The 16,816-nt window shown below is 53.9% G+C and overlaps 1 protein-coding gene across 4 annotated transcripts in view; it reads right to left on the reverse strand.

Moving 5' to 3' along the window:
* Positions 1 to 552: 552 nt before the first annotated feature.
* The window catches only part of NUP214 (nucleoporin 214), a 95,294-nt gene continuing 79,030 nt past the window's right edge, over positions 553 to 16,816 (reverse strand). For 2 of the 4 annotated variants that reach the window (XM_066366878.1, XM_066366874.1), the window contains 6 exons: positions 15,788 to 15,944; positions 8,789 to 8,941; positions 4,078 to 4,249; positions 1,980 to 2,119; positions 1,206 to 1,230; positions 553 to 783 (listed from right to left, as the gene is read on the reverse strand). In XM_066366878.1, coding sequence (XP_066222975.1) covers positions 750 to 783; positions 1,206 to 1,230; positions 1,980 to 2,119; positions 4,078 to 4,249; positions 8,789 to 8,941; positions 15,788 to 15,944 — 681 coding nt within the window. In that variant the 3' untranslated portion in view covers positions 553 to 749. The remainder of the gene's footprint in view (positions 784 to 1,205; positions 1,231 to 1,979; positions 2,120 to 4,077; positions 4,250 to 8,788; positions 8,942 to 15,787; positions 15,945 to 16,816) is intronic. The other 2 variants (XM_066366876.1, XM_066366877.1) reach the window with 2 other exon arrangements.

Below are 16,816 nucleotides of genomic sequence, written 5' to 3' on the forward strand. Positions count from 1 at the left end.
TAGAGCGTTGGCCTGGCATGCAGAGGTCCCGGGTTCGATTCCCGGCCAGGGCACACAGGAGAAGCGCCCATCTGCTTCTCCACCCCTCCCCCTCTCCTTCCTCTCTGTCTCTCTCTTCCTCTCCTGCAGCCGAGGCTCCATTGGAGCAAAGATGGCCCGGGTGCTGGGGATGGCTCCTTGGCCTCTGCCCCAGGCGCTAGAGTGGCTCTGGAGGCAACAAGCGACGCCCCGGAGGGGCAGAGCATCGCCCCCTGGTGGGCGTGCCGGGTGGATCCCGGTCGGGCACATGCGGGAGTCTGTCTGACTCTCCCTGTTTCCAGCTTCAGAAAAAAATACAAAAAAAAAAAAAAAAAAAAAAAAAAAGGTGACAAGCCAGCACTCAACTTCTGCCCTCTGTGGAGAGCCCGAGGGCCAAGAGGGTGGGGACCTCGTGCTAGTCTGACGGCGGCGGCCGGCGGAGGGAAGGCTGCACAGCCTCCCAGAGCACAGAAAGAGAAGACCTCTCCCCGCGGCTGTGAACCGAAGAAAACCCACTGATGTTCTGTATGCAAATAAACCCAAACAGTTTAATAATGGGGGGGGGGGGGCGCGAAAGGGGAACTAAAAACAGCACTCGAGTTCTGGTTTCTGTTCTTTCTGGGAGTGAGTCAATGCGAGCGTCCACTTTGGAGGCCTGCTTCGGTGCCGCTCAGGGAAGAGGAGCTGGGAATGCGGTCGTCACAGGAACCGAGAGGCACACCGACACCCACTCAGCTTCTCCAGCCACCGAAGCCCTGGACAGACCTGCAAGGAAGCGCCGGAGAGGCAGGTCAGCTTCCTGCTCACACAACTGTCGCGCTCAGAGTGCAGGCGCGGGGTTTTCCTGTCCTGTGGTTCTAAACAGGAGCAGAGTGAGGACCAAAAGGAAGACCAGGCAGCTGACGGGAACCCAGGGGCAGGCCTCTCTCGAGTCCTGCCTGCCAGTCTCTGACCAAACAGCCCGTCTCTCTCGTGCACGGCCCTGCAGGAGCCTTGGCCTGGCACCTCCTGCCACACTCTGGCCAAGATCAGCAAATCCACAAACCCCCAACCTGCCACGGAACCCCCATGCTTCCAGGACAGGCTTTTCAAACAGGAAGAATGTACAAACAGCAAAAACTTAGTCCAATATTCTCACACACCACACTCTTCCATTCTTACTTAGTGACTCAAAACGAGATACTTACGAGTTAGATGATCCAAAGCTGAATGCTGCAAAAGACGAAAAGGGTCAAGTTAAAACATACACACACTTGAATGAACAAGGTGGACCCTCGGCCAAGTCTCCCCTCCCTTTGTTCCCTGTGGAAAGCCCTCCCGCAGGCCGGCAGGAAGGCGAGCTGACTTCGGGTTGTTTCAGCCCCCCCCCCCGGTGCAGGCAGAGGGTCCTGGGCTGGCCCTCTTGCTCAGCTCCCCTGGGCCACACAGACTGCCACACAGACCCAGGTGCTCTGCTCGAGGCCACAGAGGCAGGGCCTTGGGTTCCAGGCTCGGCTCTGCTGCTCACTGTCTGGGCCTCTGGGCAAACTGGCCCCTTGGAATTTTTGTGTCTTCATTTGTACAACAGCAACGATGCCTAATTTCTGTGCCTCTCAATGTGTTGCCAAGATAAAAACAGAACATTTTTGCTCCACTATCTGAAGAAGCAGAACGTTAAACAAATGAAAGACATTTTGTGAAGTCTCGACTCTTTTTTGTCTGCTGGCTTAGAATTCTAAACCAAGATCTAACAAGACGGTAATTATTTTATGTTCTCAAATCTTGAGGAAAATTTGGTAAGAAATGGTACAATGTTACAAGTCTAATTAAAACCTACAAAGTACCTCTGTCCTTCAAGCACTTTCAGCTTTTAAGACACCCCACTGAAGAGCCAGGTAAGCACCACTCCTTCCTCTGGCGAGGGTCGCGGGCACCGCCGAGGGGAAGGCAGGAGGGACCCTGTGAGGGGGGCTGTCTCCTACCTGCTGTGCCGGATCCAAAGCCAGAGAAGCCCCCGCTCTGGGTCCCGAAGCCTGAAGTCTGCTGGGACAGCGACCCAAACGTTGGCGCGTTCTGATTGGCGAGGTTGCCGAAAGACGTGGTGCTGCTGCTGTTCCCAAACCTGCGCAGTGAGAAGGGGTGCAGTCAGCGCAGCGCGGCCCGGCTGTGCCCGTGTCTGCGCCCGCACCCACGCCCGCGCCTGGAGCCTCAGGCGGCCTCGCGAGTCCTCACGCTCGACACACGACTCGAGGAGACACGCTTGGTCTGCACCAGCAGCCTCTCGGAAGGAAGAGGCCAGAGCCCAGAGCAAACCATCTCTACTCTGGGGAGGAAGGTGACAGAACGACACAGAATGCAGCTTGCCCAGCGTGTCGGTTCTGCCCGCGCGGGACGCTCCAGGCCGCCTGGGGAGGGAGCAGTGCTGGACTACGTAGTTTTGTTCTGCTTCCAGTAGTTCTCCACTGCTTCACTTCAGCCCTCCTCATTAGCGACACCCTTCTGCCTGCCTCTCTCTGGACCTGATCCCATGTTCCTTCCACGCTGAGGGGGTGTCCCTATGCGCACAGACCACCCTGGCCCTGTGCTCCCGGTCTGGCCGGGTCGGCTACAGTCCCACCCCTGCCCCAGGCCTCTCAGACACAGCCGCGGGAACTCCTCCACCGTCTGTGGGGCCAGAGACCAGGGACCTAAACAAAGGGGATGACACGGGCCCACGTGGATGTCGTGTGGAAATCTTCTGCAGGTCCTTGCCGGTCCTTTTCTACAGAGCGGACCTGACCAGCAGCCTGGGCTCGCGGGAGAGCCCCTCCACGGCAGAACATGGCTCTGCTGCTGGCGAAGAAAAGGGATGGTTGCCAAGTCCGTCAATAAAACGCTGAATCCCAGTCAATGCGCCGCCAGCACTGCAGTGCTCTGCGCGGGCGGTCGGGGAGGGCGCGGGCCCCTCCAGCCTGCCGAGGACACTGGGTCGCTCGTCCCAGCGTGCCTTTAAAAGCCTGCCTTCACTTGAACTCTGGGGGTTTCCTGGGGGAAACTGAAAAGACCCATTAGTGTCTACACGAAAGCCGAGTGGCCACGCAGGGACGTTCGCTTTCCTTGGGACCTGCCTCCCTTTCTGCACCAGGTTCCTCATGGAGGGAAAAGGGTATGAGTAAGAACCTAAGTCTATTTTCAGGATAAAGATGGTACTACCTCATCACTTACCCCCAGGACTGCCACAATGCCTCCTTCTCCCCAGTTTTAGCTTTGCATGCCCTGAACCAGTGCCAAGGGCAAGAGGCTTATTAGACCATTCATTTCAGACACCATAGACCTCATCTGAATGAGGCACTTGGACGTCATGACCACCTAGATTTCATCGAGACTTCATGATGCAATGAGAGCTATTTTCTCCTTGAGGTTTTGGCAGCTAAACGAAGTATCTGGGCCCTTAGAAGCCCATGCCTAACGGCACTTTCAGGGCGGATGTGCACAATGCCGTCAGAGTGGCTTCGAAACCTGAGTGGTCACAGAGACTCTCAAACATGCGGGGGACCAGCTGGTGCCTCCCATGGAAGCCAGCCTGGGGGACTGTGGGCCGGATACCCTTTTCGGGGCTCGACTGGAGGAAGGGACACAAGGAGTGGCTTACTCAAGGACAGTGGTCTAATGACAACAACCCAGGAGGAGAGAACTGGTGAGAACAGTTTGTTCAGAATTTCGTCGCACCAGTGACCACACAAAGGGCAATCTTGGTGGCAAAGGAGCCATGGCAGGACTAGCTTTCTTCCTTTAACTGACCATTTAGCTCCAGCAGAGTGACAGGGCTGTCAACCAGTGCTCTGCACATCAGGGAAGTCACGTGGCCGTGTCCCCTCATGTACCTGGAGTCTGGCTTGGCAGAAATAAGCCTTCCCCAAGGGGAAGAGGAATCATGGAGCGACCTGCCTGCTGATCTTGACGGAGGGGCCCTCAGCTCAAGGTCCAGAGTAGGGAACATGCAAGAACGTCCTTTTCAAGCCCAGAGCACCAGGCCCCAGGGCACGGGCTGGCTGGGCTGGGTCCCCGGCCCCACAGGCCCCCCGGGTCCCAGGCGCTTACCCGAATCCTCCTGCGCTGGCGGCCGCAGTGCCCTCTCCGAACACTTTGCCTCCCGTCGAGCCCAGAGGGCTTGTAAAGGCTGGGGCTGAACCGAATGCTGGCACCCCTCCAAACCCAGGGGATCCCCCAAAAGTAGGAGGGCTGCCAAACACTGGAGCAGCACCGAAGCCACCTGAGCAAAACAGAGGCAAACAAACAGAAGCGGGGAAAGAGAGGGGGGACAGGAAGAGAGGACGGTGAGCGGTGAGCACCAAACCAAAAGAGAGAAGAGAAGGAAAGACACGTTAGACGGTCACATACAAAGGACTAAGGAGAGGCAACGCCCCTTCTACCAGCAAAACGATAATTAAAACCAAAGCAAACCGAACCACCCCACTGCCTCCCTCCATTTCTAGCAGAGAAGTCTGGGGCCCACTCGGGAGAGCTCCTTGGAATTCTAAGAACCCAGCAGACCCCATTTGTCTGTGAGATCCCTGGACCCTCCCAGAGATGAGCTGGACCAGGCCACTCCATGTTTTGTCAAATCAGAGCGCCACCGAGAACCTACTCGGCACATTTCCGGTCTGCTGCCCTGTTGTGAGACTCCTCATTGTAAAATCATCCTCAAAACTCCGATTCCTATGCAGCTGCCCGAGATGAAAGGCAGACTCTGTGACTGACCAGCGCACAGGCATGGTGCCAGGCTTCGTGGAAGCCCAGCGCACAGCGTTAGAAGCTCATGTCCCCTCTCGGGAGAACCTGCGACCCGGGCTCCAGCCGCGAGGGTGAGCGCTCAGCGCTGGCATGTGGCCAGGGGCTGGTTACTTATTTAGAGCCGATGGCTCCGCAACTCTCATCGCAGTCTTACAGTCTCTCTCTCTGTCCAGAGGAACTGTGTTTTAAATGCCTTCTCTTTGCAGTAGGAGCTACTCAATAAACAAGCACACTGCATTTCTTTTCTGGATGAAGGCGGCTGTACAAACGTGGTACAACAGTGTGCACTGGAGATAAGACAGCCTGCCAGCTGAGAGGGGAGCTGTCCGAGCCCCAGGCAACCTCCGCAGGCTCACGGCGTGCGTGCCTATGAGCACAAGCCGGCCGGGTGGCCACTGCATCAAGGGGCAGGCGGCCACGGCAGCCGGCTCCGACCGACAGAGATCTCCAGGGTGGGAGTATGAGCCAGCCTTCCTTGAGTGTCTCTTCTGCTCTCAGAAAGGTCCCCAGAGCCCAGACACTGTGTAAATCATTCCAGGCCATCAGCAGAGACCCTCGGTGTCTGTAGAATAGAATGAAATGGATCGTACAAACAACATACTCTAAGGGGGTATTTCTGAAGATGAGCGAGGCCTTGGGGCCGCACGCTGAGCAAATGGTGTCCTAGGAGCCTAAGGGGACCAGACAAAGTGAATCCCACGCAGAGGGAGCAATCAGGCCTCTCATTGGATGCCTAATCCCACCACAAGCTTCCACCACCCGGGCCAGCAAAGGCCCACAAAGGCCCACCAGCTGCACTGGCAGCTGCCTGTCCCTTCTTCTTGACTCATCCATCTGCTTACGGGCCACCCGCGGGGCCGCACCACGGGGAGGATCCTTTCCGCTCAAGCTCACGTTTGGGTTAACAGTCTGTATTTTAAAACCTTGAGTGAAATTCCAAGCCACGATAACGGGGACTGTTGGGTTACAAATATAACGGACTGGAAAAAAAAGTGCTAAAAAACCCTCGGGGTTGAATTATTTAAGACTGATTGCAGATCTAGTTACGCTTTCTTCCTAGACACACAGGGCTGCATCTAGTACCTCGTCGCCCATATTATTCAGACTTCTTGGTAGAAGGTGAGTGGAAAATGAGAAGTCACAATGATACAGAAAGTAAACTGGACCGGGTAGAGGAGAGGGTTACACACACACGTGCACACACAACGCCCCAAGCACACCTGAGTCACAGCGAAGTGAAACAGGAAGAGAATGGTCATTCTGGTCTTATTTCTGGAGACAGGCAACTTGCCCCTGATGCTAGGAGCGGTCAATTTTATTAGATGCCGTACTTTCGTGATTCTCTTCTCCTGAAGAAATAGAAATGTACTAATCACCACTGAACAAAAGAATCTGACTTACTCAGGGCCCTGGCAGTGCCAGGGGCTGCGTGGCAGTCTGTTTTTATCCTCCCAATAAACCCGGGATCCCCACTTCACAGGGGAGAAAACTGAGGCTCTGCAGCTTATGTCTGGCTAGCCAGTCAACAGTGGAGCTGGGCCTGGAATGGGCTGAGTTGACTCACGAGACCACCTGTCGGCTAACCACTCCCAGTCCTTCAGCAATGCCAGCCACAGATCAGCGGGTGAACCCAACGACCTGGGACGGCAGCAAGGACATTTCCAGCCTGTCCCTCCTGTCCTCCTTGAATCAATCCCAGCAGTGTTATGTCCTAATGCACTGTACTAGGGAGGACGGGCACTGTCGAATTGCTCAAAGACCTGTCCAAAGTCCCTCTGAAAGCAGAAAGCAATGACCCTGATGCCTCGGGCTTCGGTGCTGCCTTGGCGGAGAGGCGGCAGCTGGATTGGAAGCAGCCCCCCAAAGCTCTGCGGCACCCCCTGTGCTGGAAGAGCGCTCTGAGCACTGGGCACCCTGCAGACGCACCTCCACAGGCACAGGGCGGCAGGCTTCCCCACCTCACCTTCACTCTTTCGGGGACTGGCTCAGGCAGCTTTCTCTGTTCGAGTCCTCAAACCAGGTGGTTTCATGGGGCAAATAATCAAATAGGAAAAATATTCTTGTTTGCTTTTTTTTCTAAAGTGAGAAGCGGGGAGGCAGAGAGACAGACTCCCGCATGTGCCGACCAGGATCCACCCGGCATGCCCACCAGGGGGCGATGCTCTGCCCATCTGGGGCGTTGCTCGGTTGCAACCAAAGCCATTCTAGTGCCTGAGGCGGAGGCCATGGAGCCATCCTCAGCGCCCGGGCCAACTCTGCTCCAATGGAGCCTTGGCTGCAGGAGGGGAAGAGAGAGACAGAGAGGAAGGAAAGGGGGAAGGATGGAGAAGCAGATGGGCGCTTCTCCTGTGTGCCCTGGCTGGGAATTGAACCCAGGACTTCTAAACGCCAGGCTGAAGCTCTACTGCTGAGCCAACCGGCCAGGGCAGGAAAAATATTCTTAAAGGAAGTTATATTTTACCTAAGATTGAAATTTTAAAAGCATCAGATTCTCAAATCAACTGGGACCCGATCCCAGGATAAAGAACAACATATAAGAAAAACAGAGGAGTCAAAGAAAACACTACCAGATTCCTTAAAAAAAAAAAAAAAAGAGAAAGTCTTGATGATTAATGCACTAAAATCTCTTAGTCAAATAATATTTGCCTTGTTAACGAGGAATGAGAGCTTGTAGCCCTTTCATTTTTAAGTCAATCACTGCAGGGAAGGTTGGGGGCAGAATAAAGCTGCAATGCTGTTTCTCGTCCCTTGTAAGGTCTAGAAAGAGGAACAGTAACTGGCAACCCAAGACCGAGGCACCCAGTCACCAGCGAGCAGAGGTGCACTGTGCACCTAGGGCCCACAGCCACTTGGGAGAAGTCCCGGTGCCAATCCGGACAGCCCTGAGTCAGAGCGGCCTGTGCACCTGGCCCACAGGTAGAAGCTTTCCTCTGGAGTTGGCAGAATTTCGGCCTACCACACACCCACAGTGGGCCTGCTTAAGAGAACTGCTGTCTCACCAAACACTCCCCTCTGCCCCTCGGGCCTGCTTAAGAGAGCTGCTGTCTCACCCAACGCTCCCCTCTGCCCCTGCCTTAAAGAAAGCCTTTCACACAACTGTCCACATGACAGGTAGGAAGGCAGACCTGTAGGTCTGCGAGACAGGAACAGGACAGAGAGGCAGTTGACAGAAATGAAGTCAGCTTTTGTGTCTAAACATACAATGTTTTCTAAAAATTTTAATTCTAAGTCCAATGCATGATTATAAAAAGTCACAGTCCATAAACATATACTTTCAAAGTAATGCTGGGATAAAACATAGTGCTGAAAATATTCTTTATTCTTAATTACATGGGTATGGTCAAACTGTAAAAATAAACCGAGCTGTATGCTGACATGCAAGTATTTGGACATTGTATATGTAGTACACGTATATCTAATATATTCACGTTTATTACACTCAAAGGAAAAAAACCGACTCGGGGTGGTGAACACACAGGACAGTGTACAGATGTGTTGTAGGATTGTGCACCTGAAACCTGTATAATCTTGTTAACCAGTGTCAACCAATAAATTTAATGAGGGGGAAAAAAGGCAAAAACAAAGTGATTTGGAAAAGAAAGGACAATGACGCAGACAGAAGTTACACACTGCCCTGCCTGGGACAGGCACCGGGCACCCAGACACCGTGACCCGGGATGCTCTCTTACTTATACCTCAGTTACCATCGGTTACCACTTTCTTCTCTGTCCCCTTATTCTGGCCACTCTGCAACTGCTAGGTATCTACATTTTCTTCCCTTGGAAGACTCAAAGCTCTCTCAAGGGCTACGTTATATGCATTCTGTGCTTCTCTGCAGTCTCAGCAGGCCTAGAACAGTGTCAGGAACATCGCAGAGCTCAGTAAGTACACCGTGTGTGGGGGGTCCCTTCACCCACACTCCATCTACTCCCGCGAGACACCTAGATCCCCCTCCAGCTACTTGTGCGCACGCGAACACACGTCTCCAAGCGCCCACGGCTGCTACAGACACAAGTACCTGTCTTACTCGGGGTGGAGAACCCGAAGCCCTGGGACGCCACGCTTCCGCCTCCGGCGCTGAAAGTGCCCGTGGGTTTCTGCTCGCCGAACGACGAGCTGCCAAAGCCGCCAAACGTCTTGGCCCCACTGTTTCCGAACAGGTTAGAGGTATCTGAGGAGGTGAGACACGGGTGCGGGAGGTCAGAGGGGGAAAGGGTCCTGTCCTTATTTACTTCTAAGAACAGAAGGAAGAAACCTCGCTGGGTGTTCTGGGAGAAGAGAGTGAGTGACAGGGGAGCCCAGGGCTCAAGGGCGCTGAACTGAAGAGAATGGACCCCTTCTCTGATGGGCACGCACCCTATGGACCAGTGTTTAATCACTCTGGTAGCCAGGCTGAGGACTTCCTGACACGACCCTACAGGCACCACGGGCTCCAGAGAGGAGGGTCCTTCACAGACGCCCGTCTGCGCTTGCACAGGTATTGGACCAGAGCAGCTTCACACCGGGCTTTTATTCTAAACAACCTCCTCACGAGGACCAGCTTCAACTTTTGTCAAACTGGAGAAAACAGAGTTAGAGCAAATCCACAGCAAGTGGCACGGTGCCCGGCACTCCGCTTCTATGGTCAAGTTGGCATGCTTGCCACAGCCTGGTCCGCCCCGAGCATGGCAGACCAGCGACACCCAGGGCCTCCCGCCATCGATCTGGTGGCAGCCAGTGGATCCCATGAGAATGTAAGCGAGGCCAGCAAGACTTCCCGTCTGATTTGCTCTTTCTGAGGTTCAGGGGAAGCTCCTGACCTTTCCAACGCGTGTCTAGAGGGGCACTCCTTCCAATACGTGCTGAACCACTCCAACAATGGAAGGAAACTAACAACTAACACCCAGCTGGCGAGAGTTCTTGGTTTTATTGAGTTTGTGCCCGCAGGAGGCGTGGAGGAGCAAGCTACCCCGAAATGGGGTGAAGGCCCAAAGGCAGAGGCAGAAAGAGGAGGCTGAAGTGATCAGCTCTGGGGGGCGGGTAAGAGCTGACTCCATGCTGCCAAATGAGAAGTACAAACGTCTGCACCAGGCCGGGCCACCCCCAGCAGTGGCCAGGCGCTGCTCACTCACAGTGAAGGTGACAGGGGAGGGGAGGGGGGGAGGGGAGGGAGCCACTCACTCTCAAAGTCAAGCTGTCTGAAGGGGGGGTCCACCCTAACTTGTCAGTTCCCAGGTACCTCCCTCTCCACTCTGTTGCTGCTTCCCGTGTGAGATGTGACTGGTAAAACTTCTACTGCAGTGCTTGATCTACAATCTGGGAAGTGCTCAGCCTTCCCTCAGAGACACAACCACCTCAAAAACAAACAAAAAAACAACAAAAAACAGAGCCTTGACTACCCCGGGCACCTGCTAAAACCAGTGCCAACAGTCTGAGAGCCTGGCTGGGCACGCCAGGCCCTGACAGCGGCAGTGGTTAACCCCTATTTCGGGTACACAGGGTTATCTGTCCCCTGGGGGAGTCCTCTTGAACATTGTAATCGAAATTTCCCTTGACGAGCTAGTTGAAGGTCACCTCTGACTCCCTCAATGGCAGTCCGTTGGAAAATGGAGACAAGAACAGCCTTCTCAGTCATTCTTCTAACTCGAACTTTCAAGAACAGAGGGCTGCAATTTTTTGACTCAGTGCTAACGATGCACAATTTCAAATAGCAAACGAATTCACATGCACGACGAGGGGCTAGATCTCCTCTGGGAGAAACTCAAAATGCAGAGGTGAAGGATTTTGCTGGGACAGCGCTGGGAGGCTTAAATTCCTGAGACAGAGAAGTTTTCCAAGGCTTTGGGGCCCTGTATCCCTTTAGAACCCTTCGTCTTTAGGGTGCTCACAGCATATCACAACGAACAAGCGAACAAGCGTGCATTCTGCATTCAGACCCAGCTCAGCACACCCAGTATCCACGATGCCGGGCAAGCGCTTACACTCTCCTGAGCCCAGTTCCCACACACACAAAACGGGCAGAGCGGCTGTGACCACGCAAAGCTGCTGTGGAGAGGGGATGAGACCGTGTGAGGAACGCACCTCGTCTGGCACATAGTATGGCCTCAGGAAATACAACTTCCTGTTTCTTTACCTCTTCCTCCTGCCATCCATATCTCGTTCATATCCGACATAAAAAACACAGAGTAGGTCAGGTGAGAGAATCAATCCTTTTCATTCTGTGAAGATCCTGAGAACTCAACCATTCAAGCTGTAACAGCTGTCACTTGCAGTCTCAAAAGGGGCCGGGCATACTGAGCCGTTCCAGGATCTGTGTAGCTGCCCTGACCCAAGCGGCAGAAAACTGTCTGCGCTGTTTCTGTGGTCAACAATGTACTTCTCGGCGGTCTCTGAACGGCCCCAAGTAACAGTCTCTAGTTCTTGAAAACACGGCACAGGGACTCTGTTGGGCACTAAAACAGTATTCCACTGTAGGGAACTCTCGTGAGCCGGCCGGCTGCCGCTGCGCACTCCGGACAGTACAGGTGGAAGTGGCGTCCGCTCTGGGCCTGCCCGCCGGCACAGCCGTCCTGCCAGGTCTTTCATCTGGCGAGAATACTAGCGTAGCCTAATGTCATCAGAGACCAGTCCCACGTCATTCTGCAGGTCTCCAGTCACCCAGTCACCACACAAGAACTGAACATGTCCTGACAAAGGGACCTCAAAAAGCACCTGTCCAGGACAACTTCCAAGACATTTTCTTCTTCAATTTAATTAATTAATTTTGTAACAGAAACAGAGAGAGCGAGAGGAACAGATAGGGACAGACAGGAAGGGAGAGAGATGAGAAGTATCAATTCTTCATTGCGGCTCCTTAGTTGTTCATTGATTGCTTTCTCATATGTGCCTTGACCGGGGAGGGGGGGGGGGGCTACAGCAGACCAAGTAACCCCTTGCTCAAGCCAGCGACCTTGGGTCCAAGCTGGTGAGCTTCTGCTCAAACTAGATGAGCCCGCGCTCAAGCTGGCAACCTTGGGGTCTGAACCTGGGTCCTCCACATCCCAGTCCAACACTCTGTCCACTGTGTCACCGCCTGGTCAGGCTCAAGACATTTTCTTAAAAATCAGTCATAGAGGGAGCTTTGTGAGCCCAAAAAAGTCTCATCAAATGGCCTTTTCATTCTCAAATGTCTTCAGGTCCCTATATAGGAAAAAATGCGCCGAGGATGGGTCCAGCAGTGTCCTCAGTGAGACCTGGGAGGAGCAGGTTCTTACAAGTGACAAGCCACTGTGGCGCGAGTTGTAAATGACCCCTGGGTTCAGTGTGCTGGGCACTGTGCCTGGGAGGTGGAAGGGAACCTGGTGGGGAGGCAGCCTCCACACACTGAGCAGGCCGGCTCGGCCGCATGCCTGCAGCTTGCCTTCTCTGGGCTCTGCTCAGTCCCCGCCCTCTTCCTCCGGCTGACAGGGCAGCCTCAGGCCCAGGCCGCCGGGGCCTACACGTCACAGAGGGAACTGCGGGTTCCTCTATCTGTGCTCAGATATGTGTCTGCGAGGAGGAATGTGTGATGCCCTGAGGAACAAGCACAGGGCCGCCCTGCCCCCTGGGGGTTGCGACGTCACGCTGTGCAGCCAGGAAGACCTCTTGAGGCAACGTGCTGGAGCCGAGCCCTGGAAACACACGCAGGTTAAACGCTGGCTACGCCACTCAAAGCCTGTCACCTCCGTAAGTCCACATCCCTTCCCTGTCCTTGTCGATGAAATGGGGATGGCCACAGGGAAACTGCTGTTGTAAGACGTGATCAGAGCACAGGTGGAGCCCCTGGCACACTGTCTCCCCAGGAATGGAACACCAGGGCTGCGGGATTCCACACGAGGAAATCGCTGTGGGCCCACGCGACCCGAGTCCACGCAGCACAGAGGCAGAGATTTCCATTCACCCTCGCAGGAAGGGCAGGGTCAGTGGGTGGTGTGGAGGGAGCAGGGTGAACCCTAGCACTGAAGCAGGGGGAATGTGTTGGGGGAACTGAGTCAGTCAGAAAACCGTTGGGGCCAGCTCAGAGGGCCCTAACTTCAGCCTGAGGAGCTGGACTTGATGCCACAGTCAGTGGGAAGCTGCCAAACGGGTTTGAGTAGAGTGCGGCCAAGCAAAAGCAGTCTTGTCACTCAGTTTGGTATGGACTTCCAGACCGCAGTGGGAGAGACTAGAGGCAGAAAGGGGAGTTGGGTGGCTACTGTAATGCCCAGATGACATTGGGGAACACACCCCATAACGACAGAGAAAAAAGAAAAGGGAAGGGGTTCTTTGAGAGGCAGGAAGAGGACCCGGAATGCATATCCATACAGTCTAGGGAAGAAGCGAGACCCAAAAGTATCCAATGTCACAGTCACCCAAGGAGGAAGAGGCTGCCCCTGGTGATCTGCAGAGAGCACCCTGAGTTCGGTGGCCAGGACAGCGGCCTCCCCAGATGCTTCCAGCTCCTGCTTGCCCGCTGTTCTTCCCTCTTAGCCTGAACTTGGTCCTAAGGACTATGAAGGCTCCTGTCCCTGTCACCATCAAGCCATTTAGGTTTTTTTGTTTGTTTTGTGTGTTAGGGACAGAGAGAGTCAGAGAGAGGGACAGATAGGGACAGACAGGAAGGGAGAGAGATGAGAATCATCAAGTCTTCGTTGTGGTTCCTTAGTTGTTCACTGATTGCTTTCTCATATGTGCCTTGACCAGGGGGCTACAGCAGACCGAGTGACCCCCTGCTCAAGCCAGCGCCCTTGGGCTCAAGCTCGTGAGCTTTTTGCTCAAACCCGACGAGCTCGTGCTCAAGCTGGTGACCTCGGGGTCTCGAACCTGGATCCTCCGCTTTATCCACTACGCCACCACCTGGTCAGGCCAAACATTTAGTTTTTAAAAACAAACAGAAACAATTGTTAAGTATTTCCTGTACCCTCTGAAATTTACTTAAACTTCCCTGAGGCATACAAGTAAACTGCTGGGTAACAAATGCCAAGGTTTAGGAGAAGAGACCAGCAGGTGTCCGGGACCAAGAAGAGATGTGTTTATTTTAAACCAGAAGAAAAGAATCATAACGATGTGCCAGTGACCAACAGGCCAGGGAGAGCACTGTCCCACCTGCGGGGTGTAAACACACACGCCCTGGCGGACTGAACACGAGGCAAGGGGAGACGGGCACAGCAGGCTCTCGTGGGCCAGCGCCAGCCCACCGAAAGAAGGCAGCTCCTTGGCAGTAAGAGCCACGGCATGAGAAGTGACTCAGCCAGAAGGAAAGGGATTTCTACAAGGCTATGTCGAGCCTAAGTTTTAACAAATGGGTAACACGACCTGGCAGATGAGGACCTTCCTAGGGGCTAAGCTCACATTTCTCACTAGCACGCCAAGTGCCTCTTCTGTGCCAGATGCTGTGTGGCACATTATGGGAGGTGTAGCTGAATGCCAGATCTGCCACTTTCTGGCTTGTGACTTAAAAAAACCCAAAGCGATCACCTCACCACCTAAAGCTTGCTTCTTATTGGAAAATGGAGAGTGCTGGGTACAAGCGTCCACTTTCACAGTGTGTGCGCGAGGCCCTGCGGGGCTGTGCCGGGCAAACCAGCCAGCTGTGCCTCCGGCTCTGACCCTGCTCCCGAGTAATTAAGAGTTCATCTGCAGAAGTGGATTTTGAAGATGACAAGACTCGGTGTCTAAGAGCCCATAATTCTAGGGCTCTACGTTCCTCCTGCAGATGTAAGCCAAAGAACAAAAATTTCCCATTACACAGTGATACAAATTAAGAGGTACAGGGTCTGCTGACTGTAATCTTTCTTTCTTTCTCTTCCTTTCTCTCTCTTTTTTCTCTCTCTCTCTCTCTTTCTTATTTTCTCTCTCTCTCTTTCTTCTGAAGTGAGAAGCGGGGAGGCAGAGAGACAGACTTCTGCATGCGCCCAACCAGGATCCACCCAGCATGCCCTCCAGGGGGCGATGCTCTGACCACCTGAGGTGTTGCTTAATTGGGGCAAGAGCCATTCTAGTGCCTGAGGCGGAGGCCACTGAGCCGTCAGCACCCGGGCCAGCTTTGCTCCTATGGAGCCTTGGCTGCAGGAGGGGAAGAGAGAGACAAAGAGGAAGGAGAGGGGGAAGGGTGGAGAAGCAGATGGGCGCTTCTCCTGTGTGCCCTGGCCGGGAATCGAACCTGGGACTTCCACATACTGGGCCAGTGCTCTACCGCTGAGCCAACTGGCTAGGGCCTGTAATCTTTCTTTTTAGACTACCAGATGGGCAGTGACAGCAAGATAACAGGTCTGAGTCCAGGAGACTCAGGGTGGAGAGCTGTGCTGTTAACTACATGAGCCTTAATACTAAGGAAACACTGTTTGTCCTGTGCGTAGGACACGAGCCCTTGAGTCACTGAGCTCTTGTGCTGCACAACAGATGTGAGACACTAAAGTCAGACACAGGCTCCCAACTTCCCATCTCAGCCTCCATCAGCAGTGGGATATATACATTGTAAATATATAAGTGAATAAATTCCTTTCGTTTCTAACCAGGAGACAGATCAACAGAGGATTTTAAAAATCAGCTGAAGAAAGTGCCAGCAGAAGGCTACAGCCTCATTTGAAATAAGACACAAGGGTGAGATGTGAGAAGTAACAAAGGCGTCACCGTGTGGGTGACACCCCCCCGGGGCTGGATCTTCAAGCCGAGTCATGGCGAGCAACGCACACAGGAGAGCCCCGACGAGCCTCCCGCGCGCGCCTGCCCGCCCACTCTCCACCGCTCTCATTTACGCCTGTCTGCTTGCATTCATTTCAAGTCCTGTCGAGCCTAATGCATTTCAACCCTCTCCCTGCAGCTCTGATGTCTTTTCATGATTATATAGGACATCTCATTAAAAAACCAAAAATAAAAAACAAAATCAAAACAGATCACACTGCTTTCGGGTAGATCTTTTAAATGGCCCCTCTAGACCTTTCCTTCCCTTTCTATGCTTGTCACCGATGCATCGACAATGGCCATGAGGATGACAGTGGCCTTGGGGGTTAGAGGGGCTGGGAAAACTTTCTCAGCTTACTTGGAGAGGCTGTCGATCCGAAGCCCCCGCTGGCCGCGCTGAATGGGTTTTTGTTGGCTGCATCCTGGCTGGGTTTCCCTCCAAGGCCGCTGAAGAAACCTCCCCCTCTTCCCGTGTTTCCAGAGCCGAACACGCCGCCGCTGGAGGGCGAGGGCTGCTACAGACAAAGGGGACAGGAAGTGGGAGAGGATGAGAGGTTGCTGGAACCGGCCCCATCCGCGCACAGGAGGCGCTCGCAGCTCCGTGAATGGAAAGCGGGAGAGGTCGGAGTAGTCCTGGTGCGGGTGGAAAGCGGGAGAGGTCGGAGTAGTCCTGGTGCGGGTGCCCTCACAACCACAGGCAAGCTGGCTCTGCGCAGGCGTCCTGCACGGCCGGAGCGCTCAGCCAGGCCACGTGCACGGTCCTCTGAAAACATGACTTACAGGGTGAGCACTTCAAATGTCTGCCCTGCAGTCTGCCGTCTCTGCTGACACGATGCCAGGGGCAAGGGAACCAACTCAAGAGTTCCCCCAAATGAAAAAGTGTACAACTATTTCCAGGCTATTATGAGAGCGCCTCGTATTTTGAATTCTCTAGTGTTCGGCTGAACTCATCAGCAACTGCTGATAAGTGACTTACACTCTCTTTTCTCCCAATATGTGCACTTTTCTTTCATAATGACTTCCCCAGTGCTGCCAAAATAAGCTTAAATTGGCTCCATTGTTGAAGTGATGACCACAGCTGAATTCTGTCCAAGTCTGCAGATCTTATGTTCGGAGGCTGCTGCTAACTTGGGGCACACGCTGACTCAAAGCTGCACCCGGCACCACACATGTTATTTCTGTCTGGAGATTGTTTCTAGAAGGAAGACCAGGGCTAGCTCTGAGGGACCAGTAATATTAGAGCTAAGTGTGAGATGACGTCCTTGGCTGATAACGTGGAATAAGATGGGCTTTTAGAAACGAGTCGTGGTGTCTAAGAACCTTTCGGGAGCCCCCTTCAAAGGGGCTCAGTGGTAGAGTCTCGGCCTGGCGTGCAGAAGTCCCGGGT

This window comes from Saccopteryx leptura, chromosome 2 (genome assembly GCF_036850995.1).
Source record: "Saccopteryx leptura isolate mSacLep1 chromosome 2, mSacLep1_pri_phased_curated, whole genome shotgun sequence".
NCBI lineage: Eukaryota > Metazoa > Chordata > Mammalia > Chiroptera > Emballonuridae > Saccopteryx > Saccopteryx leptura.